General features: G+C 36.9%; 2 protein-coding genes across 2 annotated transcripts in view; both read right to left on the bottom strand.

Annotated features, from left to right (window-relative positions):
• The window catches only part of LOC103151334 (scavenger receptor cysteine-rich type 1 protein M130-like), a 7,437-nt gene extending 4,637 nt beyond the window's left edge, over nt 1-2,800 (bottom strand). The window contains exons 1-4 of the mRNA XM_007571335.2: nt 2,555-2,800; nt 2,375-2,407; nt 1,970-2,281; nt 1-102 (exon numbers count right to left, since the gene is read on the bottom strand). Of these exons, the coding sequence (XP_007571397.2) occupies nt 1-102; nt 1,970-2,281; nt 2,375-2,407; nt 2,555-2,603 (496 nt within the window). The 5' untranslated portion in view covers nt 2,604-2,800. The remainder of the gene's footprint in view (nt 103-1,969; nt 2,282-2,374; nt 2,408-2,554) is intronic.
• Nucleotides 2,801-7,037: 4,237 nt separating this feature from the next.
• On the bottom strand, nt 7,038-20,719 carry LOC103151321 (uncharacterized). Its single transcript, XM_007571312.2, has 13 exons — nt 20,609-20,719; nt 20,448-20,483; nt 20,045-20,356; nt 18,753-19,061; nt 18,164-18,475; nt 17,701-18,009; nt 16,054-16,338; nt 13,628-13,912; nt 13,164-13,445; nt 9,255-9,548; nt 8,786-9,109; nt 7,548-7,682; nt 7,038-7,452 (listed from the first exon to the last, which is right to left on the bottom strand). The coding sequence occupies exons 1-13, from the start codon at nt 20,655-20,657 to the stop codon at nt 7,397-7,399; spliced, it is 2,988 nt and encodes a 995-aa protein (XP_007571374.1). The 5' UTR covers nt 20,658-20,719; the 3' UTR covers nt 7,038-7,396.
• Nucleotides 20,720-21,984: the final 1,265 nt, after the last annotated feature.

The following is a 21,984-nucleotide window of genomic DNA, read 5'->3' on the forward strand; positions in this document are numbered from 1 at the left end:
AAGAGGTGAAAGTTGTCGCGGCCATTGAACAAGTGATGCTGACTTGTTGACCCCAGGTGACCTCAGCAGAGCTTATAGAGATGCTGGGCTTTGGAAGGTTATCTGAAAAATAGTAAGTTGTGAGAATTAAATTGTATTCATTTCCGCAACTGAATGACACTGAAAATAATAATCTTTTACTGAAAGTTTATTTATTTTTTTATTTATTTTTGTCTCTGGTGGAGACAGTGCATGGCAGCTTCACCTCTGTCAGACTGACCACATGATGAAGTGTCATGAAAATATTTAAATCTGTAGAGTGGAAACTATAAACCATCTCAACAGACTCACTGAAACACAGTACACTGGAAAATAAAGCACACTAATGATAAACAAGGCAAAGATCCATCCATCCATCGATCCATCCATCCATCCATCCATCCATCCATCCATCCATTTCCTGACACCCTTATCCCATTGAGGTCAGAAGCTGCACTGGTGACTATCTCCAGCTGTCAACGGGTGAGATGGTCAGGCGACGCCCTGGGCGGGTCGCCTGTCCATAGCAGGGCAAAGATTCATTCATAAGTAATTTACATCTGAATTACACAAAAAGAAATCACCCCAATTCTAAAGTCCTTCCAGTTAGGTGATCAATCACTGAACAACTTAGCACCATAAAGATCTGCTGCTGTTGTTTCAACCTTCCAGATCTCTAGGTCTGTATGATGTGTGTATTGATGATCTTGATGATGGCAAAATGTAATGTTTGTTGCTGATTTCTCAAGTGTTGACTGTATTTAGTTTTTATGACTTCTTCTTGTATTTTGACAATGTAAAGCACTTTGAACTGCCTTTTCCTGAAATGTGCTATACAAATAAACTGGAGTGATTAATTACTCAAATGAAAACTAAACACAGTGGCTACTATGAAATAAATAATCAAAATCATATAAACTAACCCAGCACCATATTCAAGAAAACTCCAAGTCTGTGTAGAATTTCAGTTCCCATTGAATCCATAGACACACAGAGAAATCTGCAGATGATGAGAATCAGGTATTTTTTAAGTAGCATTGATTGGAGACTCAGTCATTTTCTGATCAGCTAATACATCACACATAAGAATACCTTTCATTTTGTGTTTAGCTGCTTTCAGACAAAAGTTACTGGCCATTACATCTGAGCATTAAAAAGTGAACATTTAAATGCTGTTGTATTGCATAGAGGCTAACTGGTGTTTAATAGAGAATTGGGTGAAGGGATAAGAATGTAGTTGTGTAAACCCAGATCTAAAATGAAAAATGAACTATGGACTTTCAAGAATATTAATGTGACTAGTATTGTAACACATCTGAGGGCGTGTATTTTATTGTTAATTAGTTGTTCCTGCACAGCAAGAAATATAGAGGGATGAACAAACTACAAGTTGGGAAAGTTGAGCAACACCACAAGCCTTAGCCCTTCAGTAAAGCCGTCTTGTGTTTCCTGAAGTGAATGACACACATTAGTGGACTCAGTTTAAGCAGAAGAAATATCGGTAAAGATGGAGCTAAACATTTGAATTATGGGACATGGATTCAAAGTCACCCCATGATTCTGTACATTGACAACAGAGACGCAGGTGGTTGGTCCTCTAGAGAATATTTTTTTCAAAGAAATATGCCTCCTAGAAAGATTTATGTACAGAAAAAAAAGCTTCAATTTAGATAAAGTCTACTAAACGTAACCATGCAAATCAGATATTTTTAGATCCTGGCACTTCAGATACTTTGTGTTCTGGATCTAATGCATAGGCTACATCTTGTTGGCAAAAGAAGTAACTGTGTTATAAATCATGGGAATCATATTCTGATCAGTGAACACACAATACACAAGCTCTACCTTTCAATTTCTGTTTAAATGCTTTCAGCCAAAAATTTACACTGACTAAAATGTCTGAACATTTAAAATCAAACATTTAAATATTTGTAAATCATTTTTCCTTTACCTGAACAGATCACACCAGCATCCCCACTGTGACGACAGTTATGTCTCCCATAACTTCTGTGTGAACAGCTGATTAGAGAGCTTTCATATCCTGAGCACTGAACACCATGAAGCCAGATTTGTCCAAATCCTTCACCAAAGCGAGCAGAACCAACTGCACTGATAGCCGGACCACAGTCCAGCTGTCTACAAACCACTTTAGCATCAGCTATGTCCCAGTTATCATCACAGACCGTTCCCCAGGAATATCTGTAGTAAACTTCAACCCTTCCAGAGCAACGAGTTGACCCACGTCCTGCCAACCTGATCTGACCTATAAGAACAGCATTTAATATATTTATGTTGATGTTCTGATAATATAACACTTCTATATACTATGGGAATCTGAAAGAAAAGATAAACTGACCTGTTGAGAATGTTGAGGTCAAAACAAAGGTAACTGTAAGATAAACATTTGGACTATTATTTTGTTAATAAATAGTAAACAGTTCGTTCAAAATATAACATTTCTTATCTATATATCAGGAAAGTTACAAAACACAGCAAATATTGTAAAAAAAAATAAAAAATGAAAATTTGAACTTACAGATAAAGCCTGTAAAGAGTTGAAGGTTCCCATGCTTTCTGTTCCACATAGCTGCATATAGCTTCACTGTGATCTTCAACTGGTGTTCAGAAACACATCTGGCTTCGCACTAAGTTCATTCCTGAGACACTTCCTCTTCACATATGTGGTTTTTAAAATGTTACTCAACTCAGAAAAAAAACCTTCTTTAAACAGCAACACTGTCCATGTTGTCATGAAAGCAGATTAACCTGATACACCGCACTTCAGAGGAGCCTTTAAAATGTCATGGAAAATTTGTTTTAAAACTGAAATCACAGCCTCAGCAGGCTTTAAACACACAAGACAAACAACCTCACACAGTACCTGAGGGAAATTTAGAGGGACTGAAAATCTACCTGTCATGTTTTCCAACCAGTGGAGGAAGCTTCAGTACCTAAAAGGAACCAATGTATGCATGAAACACCCCAGGCCAGTATTTGTACCCATCTAGAGATCGAGCCGCACATTTTTGGTACATATATTGAGGGGAGTATTCTATGGATCAGGTTGCATTAAAAAAGACGGAAGAATAAATACAGACCACTTATTAGATGTGGAATAATAAGTGCCTTCCATGCAGTGTCTTGCACTGGCTCAAGAAACTCTAGAGTGTGAATGCTGTAATGGTGTTAACCTAGAAGACAGTGTCTCAAACATGCTTGATAAGATTCACACAACTTAATGTTCAAGGAGTAGCAAAAGCACAACTTCCTCAGCAAAAAAGCAAAAGCAGAAGAAGCTGTGTTTTAGGTCAGCTCTTAAAGAGAAGCATGCGTCGAGGAGCATGAACAAACATCTAGGAGGAAGAGAGAGCTTGACCTTATGCTTTCTGCAACTTCTGCAAATTTAGCAGTTCTGCAAGTTTCTGAGTTTCAAAGTATATCTAAAGTATCATCAAATCCTATCAATCAAATGAAACATTTTAAATGGTGCATCAGGAAAAGGAAAGCAGGAAGGTAGCAGTTTCATTTCAACTCAGTAAACCAGTCAAAGTATTCAGACCTGCAGAGCAAATATTACAGACCAAAGTATGAACTGTGTCAAGATCCGTGTTTTTGTGTGTTTATTTTTGAGTTTTCTGTGTTCAGTCCTGTTTCCCTGTGAGTCTCTGTCCTGTCCTCCCCGTTGATTGCTCCCCAGGTGTGTCTCATTCCCTTAATTACCCCGTGTGTATTTAAACCCACCTGTTGTCTGTGTTCCTTGTCGGATCCTCGTTGTATGTATTGTGGTTTGTGTTTGTTCTGTCTAGTCCGTTTGACAGTTGCTACCGGTATTTAGCTGCGTGCTTGTTCCTGCCGTGCTGCCTGCCTTGGACTGTTTGGGTGCTTATTCATCATTAAACCTTCATCATCACCATAACCTGGGTCTCAGCGTCTCTCCTCACCACCAACAACCTCACACCTTATGACAAACTGTACCATCAAGCAATGTACTATCTCCACCAGATTTACAAGGTCTGGCTCCATAAGCACAAATAGATAATACACAACATCTGGATCTTTTGCCACATAGTTTAGTTCATAACACAGTGGGAAAAAAACTCTGAGAATATGTTTGGTATTTTGCAAAGACAAAACCCTCTTCAGTGCATCTCCTTCATCAGAATGTTTAAACAAGGAGTTGATAAAAAAAAAAGTAACATAGGTGACTGCCTGTACTATTTGAATGACCAAGAGACCTGGTGCACAGTGCTGACATGTAGCTGCAGGTCAAGGCTGTGTAAAAGCAAAACAGTTGTTCAATGAACACTTTGGATGAAACATCATAGCTGCTTTCATTGAAAAGGCTTTAGTCTGGACTTCCATTGCAATTCAGCAATTCAGACATTTTAAGTGTATTCTCTTTTCATGTGTGAATGTCATAATGTTATGGAAACATTATATGTGCAAGGATTAGACATCTCAATAAGCATGAAAATAATTTTATGTAAATTGCCATTGAAATGAGAGAGAAATGAAGAGCCTTTGCTTATGACATATGGGGAGCTTCCAAAATCAGTCCTTGGTTTCAAATTTGGTTGAATTTATTGAAAAGCAAATAAAAATGGTTTCAGTTTCTTTATTTGGTGACATCCAGAATGCAGCATCAGCAATTTCTCCCTCTGTCCTTGAGACAGACTGAAGTTGCTGCCAACCAAACAAGCCATGCACATAGATTAAAACAGGAGAGGGAGACCTTGAACTGCTAACTAAACAAGGAGTTGACTGTTCTGTCCCAGTTTGGAATGAGCTTTGTCGATTTTCTGCAGGTCGGCTGTGCGACGGTTAGGGTTGCCACCCGTCCCTTAAAATACGGAATAGTCCCGTATTTAGCTGTTAAATGTTGCGTCCCGTATTGAACTGATACGGGACGCAATTTGTTCCGTATTTCTATAAATATCCGATACACACGACTATCACACACATATCAACACTAATTATAACAATAATGACCAAAATAAAACACAGGATACATTAAGGTCAGATAAATTGTCGTGGCGGGATGTAAAAAGGACCCCAAAGAAAACTACGGCCCGACGCTATTGTAGTTGCCTAGAGACGGACACTATGCAGCTGCGATGAGCTGCTACCAACCCGTGTCTTTTTAAAACGTCCTTGACCCGATGCTCCACCGTTCTTAGAACGTAGGCGTGGACATGTCCCCAGTAGAACCAAAACCTCTCGTAAAGATACAGACGGGAGAGGGAAGACTCAAATCAAAGGCTGAACATGTTAGTGAGGATGAATACAGGCATTTAAAACAAACAAAAAATTATCCATCATGGCGTGGTGTGCTGGTGTTTGATGGACAGAATGGAACTGCAGACCTGTCAGAACCTAAAGAACCAGAAATCAGCATCTCTTCATCCCTCAATCATCTCCTGAGGCTGAAATAGTACAGAACATTTTATTACTGATCAAGTTTCTTATTGTGCTTTTAGTCGACTGTTACGAGTTGATTATTTGCTTATTTAATGTATGATGATATCAGCCAAAATAATATAAATGGTCATTTAGGGAAAAAATCATACTAAGAGATTAACAGTAAATACATAAATTTCCTACTTGAAAAAGGTTTGTTAGGGCTTTCTGTTTGTTTTATTAGAAAATGTTGACATCTTTTATTAATTTAGTGTTCAGTGGTCATTTAATGTATTATTAATGTCAGACAAAGACCTGCAGCCCAGGGGTGGTTCTAGATGGTATGGGGTACAGAAGAAATTATGCTAAATAAATGTCTTTTGTTAATACTCAGAGGTGGATTATTTTAAAATGTACTTACACAAATGTAAGTATGCTTGAAATATACTAAAGTATATATATTTTTCACTATGGTACAGACGTGAGTGGAGAGACGCACATTCCAGGCTGAACAATGTCTGACTCCAGGCTAAACAGGGAATTATTTAAAAAATGTGTCCATCGTGGCGCAATGTGCTGCTGCATGATATCAGACAGAATGGATCAAGAGAGGAACACTGCAGACCCGTCAGAACCTAAAGAACCAGACATCAGCTCCTCTTCATCCCTCAGTCATCTGGTGAGGCTACAGAACATTTGAAGTGTTTACATCATAAACTGAACTTTGCTGAAATGTGCTATGCAAATGAACTTGATTGATTGATTGATTGATTGATTGATTGATTGATTGATTGATTGATTGAGTGAAAATTGAGTGGCACACTCTCAGCAGTAGCAGAATTCTGTCATTGCAAACCATTCCAAAGATGAATTATGAGCATAATGCAGCCATGAAGTTGAAGAGGGATTTAATGGAAATGGTAAAAGATATGAACAAAATGAAATACACACAAGTAGGTGGAGTATATCAATACATTTTAAAAGTTGAAAAAAATAATATTTTTTTTCTCACACAAACACTGATCTTATGGAAAACACTAGTATTTATGTAGAATCTCTACTATAAGGTCTCCCTACAAGCAGAAAATACATGCTGTACACATCATCACCTCTCAAGTGAGGTCCAGCGTGGAAGGCTGACCGGATCGGAACCAGTTTCAGGAAGCAGTGAAGCGCTGCTGGCCTGATAGAGATGTCCTGAGTGTAATACTGAGAGGTTAAAGCTTTAAGTTATTCCTGCTTGCTTAACAAAGTCAGTTTTGGAAAAGATTTCCAATGTCTCCAAGATAGGTTAAATGCAGCGAACATGTCAGTCAGACAATGTGGTGGCCGGGTGTAAGCAATCAGATCAGAGACTTTGCTCTCGAATGCTGAAAGTCCGTAAAGAAAGAATCGACATGAGAGTCACTTTAGTGCTCACAAGATCTTCCAGACAAATCATGGCAGAGGACAAAACCTATTTGCTTCTAATGGACTAGTATGGAGAGCTCACTCAGTCTGCTCCTGTCATTGTGCATTTAAAATATTCCTATTAATATTAAAATATGTTAGTATTCATACAAAATATGAATATTACCAAATATATAGCCAAGAGAAACGTTATAAAAAATGACAATAGACTATTGGATGTGAATTACTAAAATTTAATCATACAAATAGATCTACAACCTAAAATCAGATTTTAGGTTATAGATGTATGTTAGCGATTCTGACAGTGTTTAGGCCTTGCAGGCCTTCTCTGCAAATACATAGGTAAACATGCCATAACATACTTCACTGCAGACCAAACATGTCCTTTGTCTTAAATTGTCTAATTTTTTTTTAACTAAATAGCTCTTTTATTATTCATATCAACATTCACAGAGTGTTCGTCTTCATCCTCCATGCTTTCTTCATCTTTTTTAGATCTTTGTTCTGCTTCTCAGTTATCCTCCACACCACTGAATCGTGTTGGATTAGGGTCTGCTTGACATCAATAGTTTTAATAGTCATCATAATCATTCTCGTGGTCTTGTGTGATTAAGTGCTGGAAAGATACTGAAACAAAGGGAAACAAAAGAACTTATGAATAAACTGCAGAATAGCAATTGGTTAATTATTAATGCCTGAGCTTGTATCTCTTGAATACAGACTTTGGTTTTGGTCAGATGGTATGAGCCGTTTAGAGCAAAGTTTCCTCCTGCAGCCCAGGCAGAATGCTAGAGACACCAGCAGGACCAGCAGCAGGATTCCAATGGAGACTGAGGAAACCAGCAGCTGTGAAGAGGCTAGAAGAGAAAATACTTGGTCAAAATGTGTTTTATTGTCCTAACATTCCAACTCCTAAAACCAGACATGTTCTACTGAAATGATCTGATAATCTGCTGAGCTGCTTATCTGTTCTCTATGCAATACATTTTCATACCAAAACAATGATAACTTGAGTAAAAGTAGTTTTCAAACAATGATTCACTTTAGAAAAAGCTAATCAAACCAACCTGCACCACCTTCCTTGTTAAAACACTGTGTTAAAATATGGGGCCCCTGAAGCCCTGGAGGGCCTTATTGAATTTGGATTAAACAGAAGTCCAAATAATTGATAATTGATTCATTTTAATTGTATTTTTTGATTTTATGATTTTAAGACTAGTTGTGAGTTTAAATAGCATTTCACCAGCGATGTTTTCCCTTAACATATAATTACCCAGTAATATTTTTACATTTCCTGTCAACCTTAATATCTTTTACAAAAACACAGTAGGACACTGTTGAACCGCTTCGGTGCCCCGACCACCGGGCTTAGCAATTTTTTCTGGGGGAAACCCTGCAACTACTGGAATAAGTTGTAAGGAATCTTAACTTGAAAGAAAAAATGGAATTCGAAAAGACTGACAAAACTTCAAATAAAGCAAAACACAAGACCAAAGTTCCAAATTTCATGACACAACCAGTTCTTAGATTGTGGGAGGAATTACTTCTTTTTACAAGGTGGATACATGGTTTGTATTTTTCTTTTTATAATTGAAATCATCATTTGAAAACAGAGTTTTGTATTTTTTCTGGTTTGGCATGTTTACCTACTAATGTATTAGTTTTGACAGAGAACAGGAATGCACAGTATGTCATTTTGTTTTTAAATGTTTTATTGGCTCTGGTGGCCTTTATTTGATAGTGAATTGACAGGAAAGTGGGTAATGTGGGAGGATCGAAGACAGCCCGGGAATCTAACCTGCGACAGCCATGTTGAAGATTAAGGCTAAATGTGGGTTGTGCTTAACCCCTGCGCCACCACAGCACCCCAAGACACTATGTAATTTTACACAGTATGCAATTTTACTCATTTTGTTTTTTAGATTTAAATTTACTTTTCATAAATTATATTGTTACTTACCTTTAAGAACCAGACTAATTGGTTCTGTCTGAGCAGAACTGAACCTCTGTGTAGTCATGGTAACCTCATACACACAGCGGTAGCTGCCCTGGTGTTCAAACTCAGAAGTTGGGAAGTTAAAGGAGGCTGAGTTTTTGACTGCTGGCCTGGTTTCTCTGATGTTTGACCCAGAGAAGATGAGAGAGAAATCTCCCTGAGGATATCTGGGGTTAATGGAGCAAGTGAAGGAGAAGCCGTAACCCTTGATAACCTCTGCTCCTCCTGCACCCCAGACCAACCCTGCATTTGGTGATGTCAGGGAAATGTTGGGTCTTTCTAGACTCACTGTGAAAAAAAAAGACATGGACATGGAAATAGAATAATATTATTCCATATAAGGGCATGGCCAATTGAGACGATGAATTATGGATTTTCTGTAAATATTTATATCACTAAATATTCACTATTTACACCATTTATTTAATCTTACCATTGAGACGAACAGAGTTACTGAGGAGGGAGGTGGATGTTTTACTTAACATCCTTTTCTCAAACTGACACTTGAATTCTCCATCATGATCCAGGGTCACTTTAGGGATGTTGAAGGTAGCAGAGGAGGAATATGATGACCGAGTCATTCTAAATGATCCTGAAGTCTGTTGGAGGATAAATGTTCCACTTAAAGAGGTGAAAGTTGTTGCGGCCATTGAACAAGTGATGCTGACTTGTTGACCCCAGGTGACCTCAGCAGAGCTTATAGAGATGTTGGGCTTTGGAAGGTTCACTGAAAAACAGTAAGTTGTGAGAATTAAATTGTATTCATTTCCACAACTGAATGACACTGAAAATAATAATCTCTTCCTGTCAGTTCATCTATTTATTTTTTGTGGTCAGACAGCCTGGTGGAGACAGTGCCCTGTCCCTTTTGTGTCCTGCTTTATGAACGCAAAGGGGACAGAGATAAGAACTTGCTGGCTTGAATGAATTCAGGGAATGCTCTGTATGGAGAGTTTGGAGAGTTAATGGTCATGCAGTAAAAACAAAGAAAACCATAAGGGGAGAAACATTTGACTTCAATGCACAGTATTGCATTGAATACAATATTCAATGCAATATTGAATATTGCATTGAATATTGTCTACAACCCCTGTTTACAGGGGTTGTAGACAAACAACCCCTGCCTTGTTTGTCTACAAGGCAGGGGTTTGTTGTAGACAAACCCCTGCCTTAGATTTTTGTAACATTTCATATAATTAGAGTTCCAAGCCCAGAGAAGCCAATGCAAGGCATGGCTGTTCGCCAGCTGTAAAGAAGATTCTGTGATATGACATTCCTGTGAGCAGCAAAATACTACTTCTGTGTAATTATAACAATATCAAAGAAAACGTAAGAGCAAAGGATAGGTATCTGATTAAGATCATGTTAATTGCTACTAAGAGGAGGAAATTGAGAAAGGAACCTCTTGTTACGAACAGTGGATTGAGATGATAGAAGAACTTTACATCATGGAAAAATCGACATATCTCCTGAGACCCCATCAAACACAAATAGAAAAAAGTGGGAGAAATGGGCACTGTTCAAACCTAAAGACAGCAACAAAAAATACAGAAAGAACTTGGAAAAACTAGAGAGGATAAAAGATCTAAAAAAAGAATAGCTCCCAAGCAAAGGTTTTACTTTATTTTTCATAATGTTGGATGTGAATTGTTCATGTATGTTTTATTTGAAAAATGGCAATAGAAACTTGAATGGTGAAAAAGAGGGGATGAGACTTTGTCACAATGTGTTCAGTTTTATACAGTCTTGGTCAAAAATCCAACACCGTAGGTTGTGTTTTTGAATAATTTACTAATGTGGGTCTTTATTTTTAAAACAGCCATGAACTTTTCTTTTCTTTGAAAAACCATTGAATGTACTAATCTAATAAAACACTCATACTATTCTACATGTAGACCTGATAATCTGGGAATAATTTGGTAATGTTTTAATGATTTCTGAATTTTTTACTTTTGTTTTTGTGCATTTAGATCAGAATTGTTAAAAGTATAGGAAAACATTTATTTTTATTTCAAATTTTACATACAGTATGTGCAAATGAGACATGATTCATAGTGTTCTTTTAGTAAACAAGGACATCTGCAAACATTTTTAGAATATTTTGATGGAAAATTGATTACAAATGGATTTTTATCATTTCAAAGTACAACTATTGTTATTTGGGCTTTTAAATGGTAGATAAGTATTTTTAATTTAAAAAATGATCTAGGGACATGGACATATGTTTATGCTATTCCTGTTACAGACCCAGTCATCAGTGAATATTTTTTTGGGATTTTTATAACAAACTATACATTTTATATGTTTTTTGTTGTTCTTGTTGTTTTATTGTTTGTTTGTTTTTTTTACTTTTAAGAAAAAAAAAGATGATTTATTTATTTATTTATTTTTATCAAAAAACTCTTCGATCCAAGGGCACTGGATTGGGTGTGTTTTGTTCCAGAGGTAGAAATTGGAATATTATGATGAGGTATGCCTATAAAAAAAAAAAAGAATTTCAGTTCTTCCCAGAGGCAAAATCTGTTTTACTGCAAAACCATGAGGAGTAAGCATTATCACAACTCTTGGTAAACCTGCCATGAGACCCAGTAAGACCACATGGTTTGGATGGGGGCAGGAGAGTCTAGGGAGGGGAGAGGCAAAGTGGACTTGGTTATACACTAGCATACATAGACTAAATTCACTGTAATGGCAACGCCTTAACCAAATGAGCAGTAACCTACAGATTCCCAACTTGGTCGATGTGTGAAGAGACTAGGCAACAACGGGCTGACAGGACTAGGGGAGAAGTTTGGCAGGGGCGATGCCAGGAGTCTTGGGCCCCATGACAAAAAATTAAATTGGGCCCCCCTTTCCCAGCTGCGGTTACAGTTTCTTGAGTCTATGAGCCATCAAAAGCATCACAATTTTAAGGCTTGCAACTGGCTTGCTTTCTTTGGTACAATACTGATACTAGCACAATATTTACTACTAGTGAATTTTACATGAAACAGTCCACATACTGCATCCAAACAGGTTTCTTAATATTTTTTATTATTAGTTTTAGCTTTATGAAATGTCTCTCTAAAATGCCTGTGACACAGGCAATGAGGTAATCCAGACTTCTCAGAAAATGCAATGTTGTTGCATTTTGTTCAAGTTGCAGAATATAACTTTAATAAAAAATATGTTTTTTCCACATTTGTTAAAGCTGTCATGATGTCTTGACAGTTTACTATGAAACAGATAATCAGTGAAAAGATCAATCTCTTCCATCTCCTCCTGAGCTGCTACTGCTGGCTAAAGAAATGCAACAAAACAACCAGTCAGAAAGAGGAGGACGGTCTTAGCGCTGTCAATCAACCTCATTCACTCACAGCTAAGTGTGCTAATGGAAGACTTTATCAAGATTGTTTGAATTTCTGTTAGTAATAAATAAATTGTTTTTGTTATGTAACTGTAAAAGGAGCAGAGAGACAGGAAAAATAAAATCCACATAGATTTCCTGAAAGGATCTAACTTGTCATTGAACACAGTGTTGCTCACTTTTTTCACTGGGACAAGGGTTACGGGATATGTTAGCGCTGCTGCCCTAACATATTCCGTAACAACTCATCTGTTGTTATGTGTGGTAAGAGGTACAGGGACAAGTTAAATATATAAATATGTTGGGTTTTTTTCCCCTTAATTCATTAAATGGTAGTGAAATGGAGGCAAACAGTAGTTGGTAGCTAAGCTATAATCAATTGGTGGACAGTCTACTCACCTCTCTTGCTGAAAAACTGGACTATAAATTGACTCTCCTGTCTTCTCTCTCTCTCTTTGAAAGCCTGACTATAATTTTTCTGGGCATCACAGTAACTGCCACAGTTTTTCTGGTCTTCTACTGACTGCTCCTGAAAATGGTCAAGTGCCCTAAGAGGAACAAACCATTTCATGCAGATCCAGCGGGGTGTTCAGCCCAAATATGGATAAAACAATTTTAAAAACACTATATGATTAATTTTGTAATTGACAGGGCCCCCAATTTTATTCTATTTCTATAAGAAAAAATAAAATAATAATTTGTGGGAGGGGCCCCTGTCGGTCAGGGGCCCTTGGAATAGTCCTAACTTTTTCCCTCTATCTGGCGCCCCCTGATGGGCAGGACCAGGGTGGACTTGCTGAATTGGGCTTGGAACCCATTAAATACTGATTTCAAATCAAGCTTAGCTTTTCTGAATGTTTCTGTATTTTTTAGGACACAGATGGGTGACTAAACTCAATAACCTGACATGCTTTTCTCATGACAAGAGAAAATTTGAAAAAAAATGATATTTACACTTCTGACATTTCATTGTTTACTCAATTTATTTAATCTTACCAGTAAGATGAACAGAGTCACTTCGGACAGAGGAGAATATTTGCCTTGACCGATACTGACACAGGAATTCTCCATCATGATCCAGGGTCACTTTTTGGATGTTGAAGGTTTCAGAGCCGGAAAACGATGGCTGAGTCATTCTGAATGAGCCTGAAGTCTTTTGGAGAGTAAATGTTCCGTAATGAAATTGTGTAATTGCAATAGAACAAGTGATGATGACTTGCTGACCCCAGGTGACCTCAGCAGCAGGACTAATAGAGATGTTGGGCTTTGGAAGGTTCACTGAAAAAGAGTATTTTGTTACTGAAATTGATCTTTCCTGAATATTGCCAGATATTTTAGGGACCCATGGATGATGGGATTTATTGACTTGAATTTTTTTCTCAAAACTGAAAAAAACCTCCAAAAAAAAAAAAAACACTTTTGATTGTCACTGCATTTTCAAATAAATTAATTCATCTTACCAGTAAGACGAACAAAGTCACTGTAGACAGAGGTCAATGTTTGGTTTGACATCCTTTTCTCATACTGACATTTGAATTCTCCATCATGACCCACGGTCACTTTAGATATGCTGAAGGTAGCAGACGAGGAATTTGATGACTGAGTCATTCTAAATGATCCTGAAGTCTGTCGGAGGATAAATGTTCCACTGAAAGGTGAAGCTTCAACAGAACAAGTGATGTTGAGTTGTTGACCCCAGATGACCTCAGCAGGGCTTATAGAGATGTTGGGCTTTGGAAGTCTCACTGAAAAACAGTAGTAGTCTTTATTTTATGTGTCATACACCCTTACAGGTGCCCAGTCCACAAGGAGTTACAACACACAATAAAACATATACAAACAAGCAGAAAGACAAATATTCTTTAAACAAAAAGTATCCTCTTTCTAAGGTGCCAGGCATTCAAAATAAACTGTGCTAACTGAAACAAAAAATACTTAAATAAATAACACATTTTATCCTCATCCGTTAAATAAAAGAAATCTGGATAAACATCAAGTATTTTAGTAAATAAATCATTTCTTAGTGTCAAGTACAAGGGACAATAAAACAATTCACTCTCAATTTCACCCAGATCACACAAAAAACATCTTCGGATTTCCTCTGGGACTGAATGAAAACGTCCCATCTCCAAAGCCAAAGGCAAAGTGCCAGATCTGAACTTTGTTTTTTAGACAAGTTTAATGATACGTATGGCTCAAGGCCATAAGCATCCTTTATTAAAATATAAGTGCATAATTTTGGATTATGTAAGAATATCGACTGCCCACAATTTTTATAAACTTCAAAATAAAACTGTTTAAGTAATTATGTTGAATATTACATCTTAATTTATTCCTATAAGTGTACTGAAAATCCACCTTCTCAAATATCTTCTCCATCTGTCTGGCCTAAGCATAGTATTTCTATGCACATCAAAGAAATATCGCAGGACTCTACAATGAACTTTTTCACTGTAAGGTTGTTGACAGTAACCCCAGACTCCCGCTCCAGAATCTAATACTGGGCAAACACAAGATCCATACAACTCAGTATACATCCTATGTCTCAGGTCACAACCGTATTTGACTGTATTTATAACTGAACCTAGCTCTCTACCAGCTGAGTCCGATTGGATTTTTGTCCCTTCTTCAAATGTTAGATATTCATCCACAGTAAATCCCAAATAATTATAGGTTTTTGTAATGGACAAAGTAGTAGGCCCAAAACAAAATATAAATGTTGTCAATGCTTGACTCAGTTTTCTGAAATAAATAACTTCAGTTTTTTCACAAATTTATCCTCAACCACATTTTGTTACACCAAATGTAACAAAATTTAACAGTTTCTGAAGATGTGGTCCACTTTTAGCAATAAGCAAAATATCATCTCCGTACAGTAATATAGAGATGATAATCTACTCTCACTTACTCTCACTCCCACATTTACATTACCATTACCAAGTCATTTATATATAATGTGAAGAGTGGGAAACAGAACATCTCTTTAACACGATATGGTGTTAGAACACCCTGTTCTGTAATCGTTTACCTGAACACAAGATTCTGATATGATAAACAGCTTTTATAGAATTATAAAATTTTCCATCAAATCCTGCTTTTAATAACTGAAAAAATAACAATTATCGGTTAACATAATCAAAAGCTTTTTGGAAACACAGAATAAGAGTTTATTAAGCAAGAGCATGCAACCTCGAGCCCCAAGTGTCAATTTGAAAATCCCACATTGATTCTGAGTAACTGAGTAAAAATGATAAAAAAAACAACTAATGTTTTTAATATATATAATAAATATAATAACAAATGGAAGTTTTTTTTTAGCATATTTTAGTGTTTCCTTAAAATAATTGAATTGCAAGAATGAAACTAAAATCAATAATTGTTTGATCTAATTTTCTTAGCATTAGGTAGGAAACGTTGTGGGGTTTCTCTTACATCACTTTCCAACAATATCAATGACTCATGAAATAAATTGTTTCCATCTTGTTTTGTCAAAAGTGTTATGTTTCTCTTCATTTAAAATCGAACAATAGCAATGAAATTGTATTTCTATAAAAGTGATAAACTTGCTTGAGTACATATTTATCAAAATATATAAGTTGTCTTTAATTTAAAAAGTCAGACAACATTGGTGAGTCTAAAAAAGTTTAATTTACCCAGACAGAGAGTAAAAATGTCTATTTGGATGGTGAAGGTTGCAGAGCCATTCATTAGAGACTCATAATATTTTGTGAAATGTAAAACGATATGGTGTCCCCAGAATGTCCCCAGAGTTTTTGGGAGATTAATGAATTATTTGATTCTGTTCTAGAAACAAATAAAGAATATATTTTAAACAATTGGTTGCACTGCTGAAGTTTCACTTTGTATGCAATTTATTTAGTCTTACCTGTAAGATTAACAGAGTTACTGAGGAAGGAGAATGTTTGGTTTGACATCCTTTTCTCATACTGACACTGAAATTCTCCATAATGATCAATAGACACTTTAGGGATGTTGAAGGAAGCAGAGTTGGAATCTGATGACTGATTCATTCTGAATGATCCTGAAGTCTTTTGGAGAATAAATGTTCCACTTAAAGGTGCAGCTGCAATAGAACAAGTGATGCTGACTTGTTGACCCAAGATGACCACAGCAGCAGGGCTAATAGAGATCTTGGGCTTTGGAAAATTTGCTGGAAAATAGAAAGTAGATAGAATAAGATTTAATTTCTGAAAATCTTTGAAAAATTTACCTTTAGAAATGATTTTGTGTAAAGATTGTTATCAAACAAATCCATACTGAGAGACAAATCTATGCCGAGAACCTACAAATACAGTTTAATCTGAACCAGACGACTGATTTTTAGCTGGAACACTAGATGAAGAGTTTTAATCATGAAAAAAGTCTGAAAATTCTGCCACAGAGACACTCGGACATGGATGGGGGACTCCAGTCCTCGAGGGCTAGTGTCCTGCAGCGTTTAGATGTATCCCAGTATAGATGAATTAAATAAAAATACGATATTGGAGAACCAGGGTCCTGATAAATAATAATCTGCATAATGACATTATTCAGACATTTTATTTAGGTGTTTTTGATCAAGGACATATCTCAAACTTTCAGGAAACTACCCCTTGAGGACAGGAACTGCCCATAGGAATAGGAATAGGGTCACCCTAAAAACCAGGGAGCTGATACATGAACAGGTGATCAATGGCATGGAAACCAGGTGAGTTCAATCAAGGGTATGCTTTTTGGTGAAAAATGCTGAATCATTTGATCTCAATTGTAGAAAACTTGCAGACATATAAAACATGGTAAGAAGCAGCAGAGCATAGCAAAACTTTGCAAAATATATAAAACTGTTGAAGAGTGAAAACTTAAAGTCGATGTAAAATTGATACACTGCTTTCAAAGCTAAACTATGAGGTGATAGCAATTTATAAGGTAAAATAAGTTAAAAAGTCAAAGCTAGCTGACATACTAATAATAGCATGTAAGCTATCACTAGCAAGTTGACTACAGTAAAATACCCCATGCAGGGTGAAAAACCCAAATAAAAGTTAAAATTAGCCAAAATGGTAAAGCCAGATAAAATACCAATAATAGCATCTAGGCTAGCTGTAGCATGTTGAACTACTACAGGAACATACTCCATGCAATTAGCTAAACGTTAAAGCTAGCTAAACTACTAATAATAGCATTTTTTGTCTATCACTAGCATGTTGACCTATGTAACATCCTCCACTCAATAAAAGTTAAAATTAGATATATAAATAGAGTTAGCTAAAATACTATCAATCAATCAAATTTTATTTGCATAGCACCGTTCAGCAACACGGCATTATATAGTGTTCAATGTTAGTTAAACACTGTGTTCAACTAGCATTGAACACAGTGTTAGTTATATCCACTGACTGTGTACTCTTGCATGTCTTTTTTGTCAGATGTGTTTTTGGTTGATTTTGAATCAAAGTCCTAAAGGTTTTCCCATCACCTACGACTATTTCAGCATTATTTTTTTGTCTCAGAATTGATATAAAGCTTTTCTCACCTGAACAGACCACTCCGGCGTCCTCATTGTGTCCACAGTTGTGTGTCCCAAACCCTGGATGCTGACAGTCAGTTAGAGAGCTTTCACTTCCTGTACAGTTCACTTCATCAAGCCAGATTTGACCAGTTCCTAGACCAAAAGCAACTGATGAAGTGGCACTTAATGCTGAACCACAGGATAACTGTCTGCAGACCACCTGAGCATCAGATAGATCCCAGTTGTCATCACAGATTGTTCCCCATTGGCCGTTGTGGTTGATTTCAACTCTTCCAGAGCAGGAAGTCGATCCAGTCAATCTGATAACAGAGTCTGTTAACAATAATTTTCTGATTAGTGAACACACCATTCATAAATATTTTTACTTTTTGTTTAAATGCTTTTAGCCAAAAAGAAAACTGGCTAATACGTTTGAACATTTAAAACTGAACATTTAAATGCTGTCAGTAAATCATTTTTTCTTTACCTGAACAGATCACACCAGCATCCTCACGATGATTACAGTTGTGTTTCCCTTGACCTTCGTGTCCACAGCTGGTTAGAGAGCCTTCATGTCCTGAGCACCGAACATCATCAAGCCAGATTGGTCCATCTCCTTGACCAAAGTATGCAGAGCCCGTTGCATTGAGTGCTGTACCACAGCCCAGCTGTCTACAAACCACACCAGCATCAGCAATGCCCCAGTCGTCATCACAGACCGTTCCCCAGGTATTTCTAAAGAGGACTTCAACTCTTCCAGAGCAACGAGTTGATCCAGTACCTGCCAACCTGACCGGACCTTCAAGAAATAAAATTCACCATATTTATCTTAATGTTCTAATTAGAATAAAATACCTTTGTACACTACGGGAATAGGAAACAAAGAGAAATCGGCCTATCCTGAGAATGAGTTGTTTTTCACATAGTCCTGATTGGTGATTCAAATCATTTTCTGATCAGTGAATACATTATGCATAAGCATCTCCTTTTATTTTGTGTTTAAATGGTTTCAGACAAAAACAATGCTGACTAACGTATGTGAACATTTAAAATTTGTTAATTCAGTTTTTTCTCACCTGAACAGATCACACCAGCGTCCTCATTGTGTTTACACTTGTGTGTCCCAAACCCTGGATGCTGACAGTCAGTTAGAGAGCTTTCACTTCCTGTACAGTTCACTTCCTCAAGCCAGATTTGACCAGTTCCTAGACCAAAAGCAACTGATGAAGTGGCACTTAATGCTGAACCACAGGATAACTGTCTGCAGACCACCTGGGCATCAGATAGATCCCAGCTGTTATCACATACTGTTCCCCATTGGCCGCTGTGGTTGATCTCAACTCTTCCAGAGCAGGAAGTTGATCCAGTCAATCTGATCCCAGAATCTGTTAACAAGTTACAGATAAACTATAGCATTTTCTTTAGAAAGAAAAATAGCAAATTAAAGACATTACTATTGGTGTCTTCTCTTTGTAACCTGCTTTGCTTTACCTTAGTTATGATTTATTCAAATCCGGAGCACAGAAACTATTAACCCTGACATGTACTTAAACACAGTACATGGGCAATTACACAGATATTCAAGCCAAAGATTTTGTCAAATAGAATTTATATCTGTGTTACACAGTTTGCTATACAATCTTTCTGTTGTGCATTTTGTACCAGCTGCTTAGCTGGTTAAATCTAACCTCTCAATAAAAAAAAGTAAATAAATCAAACAGAGATTTAATGTGACAACCTTTAATAAATAAAAATGGCATCAACACACAACAGCTTTGTTTGAAAGACTAAGTTCAAAATTGCTGCTTTTATAGAATGGGAGAGAAAATGGAAAAGCTAAGAAATACTAATTAAATCCATTTGACTAACTGAGAATTAACAAATGTGATTGCTATACCATACAGGTGCATGACAACACAACTTTGGAGAATCAACAGGTGTTACACACATCAATCTGGAAGATATGAAGAAGCCAATCACTCTGCAATATTTATGGATGGATGGATGGATGGATGGATGGATGGATGGATGGATGGATGGATGGATGGATGGATGGATGGATGGATTTATTCTGCTATGTTGAACATGTTACAGGGTACAGAGCACAAGCATCTAATAAAGAACTAAACATAGTGGCTGCTATTGAAAAAATAATACAAACCCAGCACTGTATTCAAGAAAATGTCAGTACCCACTGAATCCAGAGATACACAGAGGAATCTGCTGATTATGAGAATCAGTGAACACACCACATATAAGGTCTACCTTTCATTTTGTGTTCAAATGCTTTCAGCCAAAAATCTACACTCACTAGATCTGAGCATTTAAAATCAAACATTTAAAAATTTGTAAATCATTTTTTCTTTACCTGAACAGATCACACCAGCATCCTCACTGTGACCACAGTTGTGTCTCCCATAACCTCTGTGTAAACAGTTGGTTAGAGAGCTTTCATATCCTGAGCACTGAACATCATCTAGCAAGATTGGACCAAATCCTTCACCAAAGTGAGCAGAACCAACTACACTGATGGGCGGACCACAGCCCAGCTGTCTACAAACCACTTCAGCATCAGCTATGTCCCAGTTATCATCACAGACCGTTCCCCAGGAATATCTGTAGTAAACTTCAACCCTTCCAGAGCATCGAGTTGATCCACGTCCTGCCAACCTGATCTGACCTATAAGAACAAAATTTAATATGCTTATGTTAATGTTTTGATAAGAGTAAAAGACTTTTAAATACTATGGGAATAGGAAAGAAAAGCTGACCTGTTGAGAATGCTGATGAGGTCAAGACAAGAGTAACTGTAAGATAAAAACTTGGACTGTTATTTTATTAATAGAATTTATGTAAAATAAGACATTGCTTGTGTTTATATCACGAAAGTGATAAAACAATACTATTGATAATAATGAAAATATGAACTTACAGATAAAGCCTGTAAAGAGTTGAAGGTTCCCCTGCTTTCTGTTCCACATAGCTGCATATAGCTTCAATGTGATCTTCAACTGGTGTTCAGAAACACATCTGGCTTTGCACTAAGTTCATTCTTGAGACACTTCCTCTTCACATATGTGGTTTTTAAAATGTTACTCAACTAAAAAAAAAACAAAAACACTTCTTTAAACAGCAAAACTGTCCACATTGTCATGAATGTAGATTAACCTGATCCTCCTGCCTCATTTTGAAGCAGCCTTTAAGATTTCATTTAAAGATTGTTTTATAATTACTAGTTGAAATCACAGCCAGTAGATCTGTCCCTGGACGCAGAAAGACTCTAGTTAAAATAACATCACTGTTGGACAATGTATCCCACACGTTCAATAAACATGCATAAATACGTAAAAAGTGAGTTGCACATCTCAGATTGTGAGTACAATATTTCTGTTTCTGATAACTAACAGTGCTTAAGTTGGACAGAATTATTATTGTTGCTTTTTAAAATATTTTTAACAATTGTTACTCTTTTATGTGAACCTACATGTTTAGGCTGCTGTTACACATGATGATGATTAAAAATAAAAGCATAAAGTATGGTTTAAACCAAAAAAAATTACTATGATGAGTTTTTATATAGGGAGAATGATTATCTGGTTATGATTTTTTGTATTTTAGAGATGATATTGGCTTTCAGTAATCCAGTTCTTGGAATTGTTAATATGTCAGAAAAGCAAAGGCTGAAAAAGCTGCATTATTTCCCTATGTAGCAGCTCTAACCTGATCCTCCAAGCCATCAGGAACATGGTTTGGAGGAGCATGAACAAACATCAGCGAGGAAGAGAAAATGACTTGAGCTTGAAGTTTTGCTTTCTGTCATGCGATGTGGTTGGTGGTGGTGAAGTAGAACCCGGGTACCGAGATGAAGACGATAATCATGGTCGAACAGACCAGAACAACGGGCAGCAACACAAGGAACACACAACGATCCGACAAGAGACAAGGACAACAGGTGGACTTAAATACACAGGGAGGGTAATCGAGGAATGAGACACACCTGGGAAGCAATCAACGGGGAAGACGCAGAGACAGAGACTCACAGGAAGGAAACTGAACACAGAAAACCCTAAAAATAAATACACAGAAACACTTATCATGACACTTTCTGCCATGACTGCAAATTCAGCAATTCGACAAGCTTCTGAGTTTCAAAGTATATCTAAAAGTATGATCAAAATCGTTTGATCAAAAAGAAAGCCAAAAAGCTGCAGTTGCATTTCAACTCAAAAAACCAGTCAAGGGAAAAAAACCTGCTGAGCCATTTTTACAGAACAAACAGTGAACGGTGCTATGAAGTAATGTAGTGAT

This window comes from Poecilia formosa, unplaced genomic scaffold (assembly GCF_000485575.1).
Source record: "Poecilia formosa unplaced genomic scaffold, Poecilia_formosa-5.1.2 Scaffold278, whole genome shotgun sequence".
Lineage (NCBI taxonomy): Eukaryota > Metazoa > Chordata > Actinopteri > Cyprinodontiformes > Poeciliidae > Poecilia > Poecilia formosa.